Source organism: Colletotrichum tamarilloi (genome assembly GCF_030869305.1).
Source record: "Colletotrichum tamarilloi strain Tom-12 chromosome Unknown Scaffold_136.1, whole genome shotgun sequence".
NCBI lineage: Eukaryota > Fungi > Ascomycota > Sordariomycetes > Glomerellales > Glomerellaceae > Colletotrichum > Colletotrichum tamarilloi.
This window is the reverse complement of record NW_026849519.1, coordinates 5866-16578: the sequence shown is the minus strand read 5'-3', so window position 1 is coordinate 16578 and position 10713 is coordinate 5866. Positions and strand designations below refer to the sequence as shown.

At 27.4% G+C, this 10713-nt stretch overlaps 1 protein-coding gene across 1 annotated transcript; it reads right to left on the bottom strand.

Annotated features, from left to right (window-relative positions):
• Positions 1–8253: 8253 nt before the first annotated feature.
• Positions 8254–10494, bottom strand: CTAM01_14824 (vacuolar sorting protein VPS1; the record flags this gene model as incomplete). The annotated part of the gene is made up of 3 exons (XM_060530823.1): positions 8254–8484; positions 8544–9056; positions 9118–10494. 3 exons carry the CDS (start codon positions 10492–10494, stop codon positions 8254–8256), a joined length of 2121 nt encoding a protein of 706 aa, XP_060374579.1.
• Between the last annotated feature and the right edge of the window lie 219 nt (positions 10495–10713).

The window sequence follows — 10713 nt, the reverse complement described above, 5'->3', positions numbered from 1 at the left end:
ATGATCTACAACGGGCCGAGTTCTGGCGTATGCAGGTCGAGCACGCGGCTCTTGGTTTGGGGAGCAGGCGACGGAGAGCTGGGGTTGGTTGCCGCTGCCGTGGAGCTCCATGTGGCCCCATCTCCCACAATAAGAAGGGATATCAATGGAAGACCGGGATGAATCCAACGCTCCAGCCTCAAAAAAAGGTGAGGTATACGGCGGGTTCCAGCTAGGTACAGTCTTGGAAGCGGTGTAGTCCATGTTGGTGTGGAGAGCCTAGGGACCCACGACAACTAGGCAAGAGACTCGACGAGGCCCTCTAGGTAGCATCGACCTCGAACTGTGTTCAAAAAGGCGTGGGTTTAGGCTGTGATGGAAGCCGGTCACCCTGCGGAAGGCAACGAAAAGTGGACGGCATAATAGTAAGACGGACAGAGCCTCATCATGTTCTGGCGACTAGTTCTTTCTGAGGCCCAAACGCTGTGCTAAGCTGGCTCATATTGGAACCTGCCAATGACGCCCCAATGTAATCAGGGTATGACTTGCAGATAGCTGCTGCACTTTCATATCCTGCTGAGAGAATGGCACGAGAAAGCTGCGGATAACAGAATATTGTCCATGCTACTGGGTCAGCAAATACCAAAGATAAAAACCCCAGCAAGACGGAAGCTAGCGCGGTGATCCCGAATGAACGACGAGAGCAATTAGAAGATATAGATTCGAAGTAAACATCAAGCTGTTACAAATATTGTACCAGATTCGTCTCATCAGAACTGTAACTAAAGAAGAAGGAACAGCCCCAGGCGACAGTGTTAGCAGGAAGGGCTTAGCAAAGTTATCGATCTAAATATTATATTAAATTAGAAGTCTAATTCAACCGCGGCATATAGCTAATTACACAGGGGCTAATTAGGGGCCCTATTTATAATTATTATAGCTAGCCTAACTTATAGTTAGAACCTCTTTTTTATACTTATATAAAAAATTATATAGTTTAATTAATTTCTTTATTAACCTACGGTTCGAACTAACTATTTTATAATAAGGATATTAATACTAATTAGTAATTAAATTTTATTATTATAAATTAGTAAAGTATTTTATTATATAGAAAAAACGACCTCTTAATACTATATAGAATAAGAGATTTATATTAATTAACTTTATAAAAATAAATAAAAAAAAAGTAATTTTTAAATATTATATAGAATTAAGTAATCGTAGCCCTTTATTATTTATAAAAGGTTAACATTTATTATATTAAACTACGTTAATTAATAGAACTATTTAAATAACTAGTTTTTTATTATTATTTTAAATAGCTTTTTTATTAAATAACTTTTTTATAACCGGCCCGTAATTAGAAATTAACTAGTTAAATTAATAAAAAGAAATACTTATATAATAACTACTTACCTAATTAATTAGTATAACGAACGAGCTTAATAATATAATATAAAAAAGTACTACGTAATTAAAAAAAAGGATTTCTAAATATAAATATTCTTATTTAGTAATAAAAATAATTTTATAAGAATTATAAAGCTAAGAGATTTATAGTATATAAAAAGGTTTATTATTATAAAATTTTTTTAAATATAATTATAAGCTTATAATCTAAATAACTTTTTTATAGCTTTTTTAACTATTTTCTAAGTATTATTTTAGAATATAATATAAAAAATAGTTTTATAAAAAAAAAGAGGATTTAGAGGTCTTAATAATATTAAGCTAAGAGTATTACGGATTTTAAAAATTAACTTAAAAAAAAAAGTAATTACCCTAAAGTAGTTTTATAACCTCTTATTAAAATTATAATTAACTTAAAAAAAGGCTAAAAAAACGAGAATTTAAGAAAAAAAGAAAAGAATTTTTTAAAAAGTTATTAAGGAGCTCTTTTTTTATATTAGTTCCTAGTACGAAATTATTAATTTTAAAAAATTAACTAAGTAATAAAAAGAATTATTAATAAATAGTAATTACTTAATAATAATTAAGTTATAAAAAAAACTATTTTTAAATAGTAAATTAGGGTATTAAGAAATAACTAGAGAAAAGATTTTTAAAATAATTAGCCCTACTTAATACGAGTAGTAAATAGTATTTTTAATAAGTTTTTTAAACTTACGATTTTATAAAAAAAAGGGATTAACTTTACTAACTATACTTAACTACCTATTTAGCTCTTAATAACTTATTTAGTTTTTTTATAAACTACTTAGTATTTATTTTTAATTATTTTTTTAGAATATTATTTTAGAGGAGGTAAGTTAAAAAAAGAAATAATTTAAAAATTATAAAAAGTATAAGGCTTAGGAAGTTAAAAATATATAAAATAATAAAAATTAGTAATTAGTAAAGATCTTAAGACTAATTATTATATTTTTTATAGTAATATAAACGTTTATTATTATTATTAAAAAAGGAATTATTAAAACTTATTTTTTTATATTAAATAAAAAAAAGGATCTTAGTAAGTACGATAGTTAATAATTTAAAAAAGTAATAGTAATTATTAAAAATAATAAAAACGAGAGTAATAATAAAATAGCGAGAAGAAGTAAAAATTACTTAGACCCCGATAAATTTATTAAATATTAAAAATACGGATTTATTATAATTAGTACGCGAATTAAATATATTTTTATTAAAATTAAATATATTAATAATTATTAATATAAGTATAAGTTAGAGTACGACCCTTAGTAAGTTAAAATAAGAAAAAAAAAAAGAAACCCGATCTTAAATAGAATTTTAATTTTTTATAAATAAATAAATATTAATTTAAATTATTAGAGAACGTAAATATATAAAATTATAAATTAGCTTAATAATAAATAAATTAACGTAGTATTAATCTATTTAACTAAGGTTTATAAAAAAAAGGGGCTATAGGGGTAACCCCTATTCTATAAAATTATAAATAATTTTAGTTATTAACTAGATAAATAGTTCGTAAGTATAAGCTTAGGAATTATAAAAATAGTTAATAAATTCCTCTATAAATAAGGGGTATTATTAGCGTAATTATAATTACGAGAACTATATAAAATCTTAGTAATAATAATTATAAAAGAGGAATTCGTATTATAAAACTAAGTATAGGTTAATAAAGTATATAATCGCTTTAACGAATTTAAAAAAAGAGTGAACGACTTAGATTTCTTTTTTATAATTACTAATAATAATTTATTATTATAAAAAGATATATAAGAATAAAATATAGTACTAAATATATAATAATTAATGATTTTATTTATTTCGATTTATAGTTCGTTATTATTATAAATATAAAATTTAGTACTAATTAGTTAATAAAAAAAGAAATTAATAACCCAAAATTATTAATAATACGTAGTAATATAGGGATCGTATATAAATACTAAAAATATAATAATAAATATAAAGTAATTTATAAATTTTAAAAAAATCTTTTTAAAAAAGAAATTATATTTTAAGAAAAAGTATAAGGTTTTATAAAAAACCCTAATAATATTTTATAATTATTATAAAAAAGTCGGGATTAGGGAATATTAATACTATTTAGTAATTAATATTATATTTATAAGTAAAGCCTCTAATTATTATTACGAAGTAATACGTAATTTCGATTAGAACGACTTTTTTAATATTATTAACATAATCCGAAGCCGCTTCGAGACTTATAATAGGAATTTAGAGCTCCTATCTAAGCTATAAATAATTCTTTTTATATTTATAATTAAGATAATAAAGGGTAAATTATGAGTAAAAATCTTTAAAAAGCTTATTAATTAAATTAATAAGCTAGTAAAAACTTAGCTAAATAAGAGAATTAACGAGCGGAAAGTTAGATATTTTTATATTATAATTTAGTATATACTAGAGGTAAAAATAACCCTATATTAAGTACCTAAAAATTATAAAACGCTCTATTTAAAGCTAAGATTTAGTTTTAATATTAAAATAAAAATACCGTACTAAACTTATTTCTAAGTATATAACGGCCCTTATTAATAATATTAAGTTAATTAGATATATAATAGAAAAAGAAAAGAAATTAAATATAGTAATTATTAATAAAGAGGCTTAGATTTATTAAATAAGTAGAGATTTAACTTATAAATAAAGTAATAAAAGAAATAATACTTTATTTATAAAAAAAATAGATATTAGTTAAGTAATTATTTTAAAAAAGAGCGTACTAAATTATATAAATAATATAAAAAGTTAAGAGTAGTAAATAGTAAAACTAGCCCTCGTTAGTTTAGCTAATTTTTTATTATATATAAGGGTAAATCTAGGAGTATAAAACTTAATAATAATAACTATAATAATAGCTTAAAGTATTTACTTTTTATAAAAAATTTAGAAAATAAGAAAGATTTCGCTCCTTATACTAATAAATTAGATTATAACGAAATTAATAATATTAATTACTCCTTTTTTACTCTATTAGCTTTTAAAAAATATACAAAGCTAAACAAATAAAAAGTAATAAAAGCCCTTAATAAGTAAGTTTTTATTTATAGATAGTAAGGGAAAGTTCCTTAAATAACGGATTTAAAAATAAACGGAAAAATAAATTTAATAATATAGAATTCTATTTTTTTAATATTTAAAGAGAAAATACTATTTTTATTAATATTAAAAAAAAAAGATAGTACTAAGTAATCTTAGAAGTAGTTAGAGGGGTCCTTTTTATATTACTTAGATTATTTAAATACTAAACTTGTATAAGTATTTTATATAAATAAAAAATATAGCTTAGATAATTTTTATAAGATTATTTTAAATACTAAGGTATTATAATAGTTAATAAAAGAAAAGGGGTAATTCTAAGTATTATAAAAAATTATATTAGTAATATTTAATACGTTAATAGTAAGTATTATAAGAATTAGCTTTAGCTTAAGTAAGGAAATTATCGCCCTAAGTATAGTAAAAATAGAAACGTATTTCGGAACGATAATTTTTTATATTTTACCCGTTAATATCTTATTTCTTTTATATTTAAAAAATATAAATTAACTAAGTATTATATTTAATAATATAAAGAATAGAATCTTTAGTAATAAGTATTTTAAAATAGTTAAATAATAATAAGAGTATACGTTTATAAAGCTTACTAACGATACGAAGTTAATTAATTACTTAATAAAAAATAAGCTTAGATAATTATACTAAATATTTAGGTATTTATTAGTTACGAGGCTATATAGCTTTTTAAAGTAATTAAATAATAATAATATCGAAATAGGGGCGCTAAAGTAGTTAATAAAAGTATATTATTAATACTAAATAAATACACAAAGCCCTCGTAAATTTAAATTTAAATTACGTAATAAGCTTAATTTTAATTAGGAAATCGTTATTAATATTTTTTATTTAAATAGTTAACTAGTCTTATATATAATTAACAAAGCTATATTATTTTAAATAGGGCAATTTTTATAGGATTTATAAATAAAAATAGTATAAGTAGCCCTATAAAAAAGCTAGATTAATATATATTAGGGATTATTAAATAGTATTAGAACTAATATTAGTACTAGTTTTAAATTAATAGAATTTAGAGAAAATATAATAGCTTATAGTATATAACTAAAAGTCGTGCCCGTAAAAACGTATTATAATATTAGAAAAATAAAAAGGGTATATTAGTAATTAAAAAGGGCGTTTAAAATTATTAAAAAGGAAAATTCTAATTTTATTAATAACGAATGCTTTTAAATAGTACTTAAGTACTATAATAATATTATGGGGCTTAATAAGCTTATATTAATATTATTAATATTTAAAATACATTTAAAAACGACTTTAGCTTTATTATTATTACTAAATATAAGTTAACGAACCTAAGTAATTAAAAAAGTAATATAAGCACTACGTAAAGTAAATATAAAAAAGTAAGTTAATAAAATAATTACTATACGTAATAGACCTAATATAAGGGCTAATTTAAATATATTTTTAAATTCGGATATATAAGTATAGTACGAAATTATTTAATAATAAGCTAGGCTATATAAATTAATTTTTATTAATAAGCGGTTTTATATAGTTATAAAAAATTATAACTAGCTACTTAAAGTATTAATTATAGTAGTTAAACTATATTATATAGATTTTATCGAGGTAATTTTTAATTTATAAAAAAAAAAAAAGCTAAGAGAAACTATATAACCCGTAGTAGAGGTATAAGAAATTATTCTTAATAAAATTATTATAATAGTACTAATAAATAACGAGGAAGAGGAAATTATTAAAAAGGTACTAATATTACTAACGAGACGTTATAAAAGATTATAATAATAAGCCCTAACGTAGTAATTTATTATTAATAACGGGGTATTTAATACTTTTTATATAATAAAAAAGAAAGCCGATTTTAAATTAATAATTAAACTACGTAAAGAAGGTATTATTATAACTATTAAAAAGCTATATAAAGGATTAGATCTTATTAAAATAAATATTTTATATAATTAAGGGGTTTATTAATTTATTTTTTATAACCCTAAGAAATATAAAGGTTTTTATATATTTAAATTACGAATAGTACGTAAAATTAAAAAAAAAAAGAATACTTTAATTATATAAGAAATCTAAGTATATAATTTAGGGGTACGGAGATATTAAAAAAGCGACGCTACTTATTTAATTATTTATAATAAAGCGTTATAATTAATAATTAATAATAGTATTAATAATATTATTATAAAAAAAGGGATATAAGATTTAGAACTATAATATTACTTAGGCTTATATTTAATTAATTATAGGGCTTATAAAAAAAATCCTAGCTTACTTATTAAAAGAAATAGTTAATAAGTACTTAAAAAGTACGATTATTAAAGTACTTAAACTATTATATAAACTCGTAAAATCGGGTACTTATTAATAGGCTATATACTACGATTTTTATATTAATTAATTATTAATAATTATATTTATATACGACCCGTACTTATTAGTTTTTAAATATAAAAGTAAATAAATTAGAATTATTAAAATATAAACTAATAATATATTAAGCTTATTTAATATTAATTTTATAAAAAAGGAGGATAAAAAGCTTTAAAAAGCGGGTTTTATAATAAAACTAAAAAAGGTCCTTATAATAAATAATTTATTAATATTTAATAGTAGGATTTTTATAATTAAAGGGGAAACCGTCGTTTTTTAATAAAAGGGGTAAAATAAGAAAATTATTTTTATTAACTTAATTATAATAAATATTAAAAAGCGATATAAAGCTAAGCTTATGCGAGGGGTATATATTATAAGTATATATTAGCCCGAAATAACTTTTAATTATATTAAAATAGTATAGGCTATAAATTTAATTAAATAAGATATTAAAGTACTTAATAAATAGCTTAAGTAGTAATAAACGAATCTTAATTAAGGCCTCGTTTATTACTTAATTAATTTTAATATTAATAAGCTTTATATTTTTATTAATAAGTTATTTATAAATAATAACAACCTTATTTTATAATTAGAATATATTATTATCTTAGTTAATAAAAATATAAGTAAGAGCGAATTTATTATATATAGTAATATTATTTACTACTTATTAATTAAAAGTAAGTAAGTAACAAAAAGTATATTAGTATTAAAAGTTTATAGTATAGTTAATAGCGTTAACCTCGCTTATATAATTTTAATAATACTAAAGAGGATTATTAATTAACTTAACTTTTTATTAATCCTTACGGTTATTTATATTAATTCTTATTTATTATATAAATATTTTATTAAATTAAAAACGATAAAAAAAAAGAGGTTTATAATCGATATTATAGCCCTTAGGTAATTATATAAAAAGTATAAGATCCTCGAGATCTATTAGATTAATAATAATAATAATCTTATTAATATTTTTATAAAAATAGTACTTAATAAGAGGTTAAAATAATTTATAAATAATAAAAAAGTTAATATATAAATAGAGGGATAGGTTATATAAAAAGAGTAAAAAAAAAAGAAAAAAAGAGACGACTTGATAAATAAACTTAAAATTAAATTATATTTCTAATTATAATAAGTAAATTAATAAAAAAAAAAAAGCTAGTATTAGATTAAAAATTTAATTTAATTATAGTATATAGCTAACTATATAGGGGCTAATTAAAGGCCCTATTTATAATTATCGTAGCTAGCTTAATTTATAATTAGAACCTCTTTTTTATATTTATATAGAAAATTATATAGTTTAATTAATCTCTTTATCAACCTATAGTTCGAACTAACTACCTTATAATAGGGATACTAACACATTAGCTAACCTAATAAGCACTGTAATTCAAGAAGGCTACTTCGTAACCCTTTAATAGATGCCTCTAGCCTTTGCCGTCGAGCGATTTCCTTCTCCGGCTCCGACCCAATGCGCAGTAGCTCATCGTTAGAGAATTGCGAGACTGTCGTGGGGTAAAAGATCTCTGGCAGCGGAGCCAGAATGTGGCGTTCAATGACTTGTCTACACACGTTGTCCACGAACGTCTTCATTGCAACCTGTGAGACAATATCAGTGTCTTGAGCAGAGAGAACGCAAGTGTGATTTGAGTACGTACCTTGTAGTAAGCATTGAGACCTGCGAGAGCCTCCTCACATGCTTGCTGATCCATATCAACGCAGAGCTTGGGTTGCAATTCTTCAACGAGAAGCTTTCTGTCATTGGCATCGCAAGTTCTAAGATTGCGCGCACCAACCATGGCGAGCGAGTTCTCTAGAAGGTCTTTCTGCGATGTGTTGCGCGCCCTTTGGATGTTGTCAGTGTAATAATGATTGTACGTAATTGGATGACGATCCTCATCCAAGAATAATTGCTCAAGCTCCTTGAATGCAGCCTTCCTAGAGAGTTCTAGCTGCTCTTGACAGAAGCTGGTGGTGTCTCTGCGTAGGCGATCCTCATGAACAAGCGTAGCCACCGCTTCACGGATCCATTTTGAGACACACTCTAGAACAGTGGAAACATGGTCTTTTGCGAGATCGCGCCACGGACTCGAGTGCTCGTGGAAAAGCTCAGCGAGTAGGATGTGGTTGTAATTGCCAGGAAGTTCACGACCTCGGGTCTGGGTGTAAGTCTGATCACAATTAGCGGTTTTGACTTTGTTGTAGGAATCACACAACATTTCGAAGGCTAACCTCCCGAACCCAGGAGACCATCTCAGTTCCCGTCACAAGAATTTGGCCGCTCTTACTGCTAGAGCCATCTTCTGAGCGGGGCGTAGGTGGACCATAGGTAATCTTGCGTTTGTGACCTTGTTCACGGACTTTCGTTGCGAAAGCACCGTTTCGCTGGTGAACCAAGGAGCGAAGTCTGCTTCCGTTCTTTTCCTTGAAGAAGGCGGCTTCAGAGCAGTGATAATTCCCGTCTAGGGCCGCCTGAGCCAGTTGATAGTAGCGCATACTGACGTTGGTCATGAAAGATCGAATATCGCCGAGGGATCGGCGTTCAGGGCCCATTTCTTCGAGATCTTTTTCAAAACAGCCGAGTTTCCGTCTGATCTCATCCTTCAGTTTGGGAAGCTCCCCCTCGAGGTGCTCATCCAGAAGCTCTTGTAAAAATGCTTTCAAATTTTCAATGCCAACCCGGCTCATGTCAAGGTTTTGAGCCTTCCAGGCTGGTGAAGAAAACAAGTTCATTTCACGTTCTGCGCGATTGTTGTTGCCACTGTCGGCTTTCATCTCGGATGGACTGGGGTTTTTGAGAAGGAAGAAGCCGAGTTTGAGCTTGATAGCGTCCTTGTTCTTGGCGATGTTGGCGAGCTTGGCCTCAGATCCAGCATTGATGAGATCGGGTTTGGTGATTATACCGACAGTCCGTTGTCCATCTGGATCATACTCGCGGGCGATTCTGATTATGCCTTGATTGGCAAAGTCGTTGCTGGCTTGAACCACAGCGAGAATGATGGTTCGAGTGCTCTTGAGGTAGCCCCGAACCATAGCATGGACGGCCTCAACGTCAGCTTGAGACTGTTCCTCGTTGGACACCGAAATAAGGCCAGGGAGGTCAACAATGCTCAGTTGCAATCCTGTAGGGCCCGAAATCTCAATGCGAAGAGCATCAGATGCAAACGCAGCATCATCAGGAGAGTCGGTAAAGCCGCGTATCCCCATAAGCTTGGAGACCTCCTCAATGGCGACGGGAAGGTCGGAGAGGTCTTCCTCCATCTCGCGCACATAGTTACTGAGAGTCTGTGCAACACCAGGCGGGCGAGAAGAGTGAGGCCGAATAGTAGCCTTCGCCATGAATGGCTCATTAGAGTGCCGTAGAACAATCTCCGTGGGAAATCGGGTACAGAGACCTTCTTGACGAGGGAAAGGCATGCCAGTAATGCCCTCTAGCACGGAACTTTTGCCTGCGGACTGGTCGCCACAGACGACAAGTTGAGGCAAGTCAATCAGGTTGCCAATACCATTGGCACGTAGTTTTTCGATCTGGTTGAGGCGATGGGTAGATCTCTGAGATCGCAGTCCAAGGGATGGGGCCGCGGGTTTGTTCAGGCTAGAGACGGCCATTTTCTTTGTTCTAACAATGGTTGTGGAAATGTGGAAATTTGTAGTGAGAGGCTCAGGCAGATAGACACTTTCAAGTCGATGGAAATGAAGTTGGAATCAAACAGAGGAAATATAGGTGCATCCTCACTGCATAAATATTTCCATGGTTTCCAACATGTGCAATTGCTTTCTGAGCAGTCTTCACATGCGTTTACATGCGAGCTGTGGCATTGTAGGCCT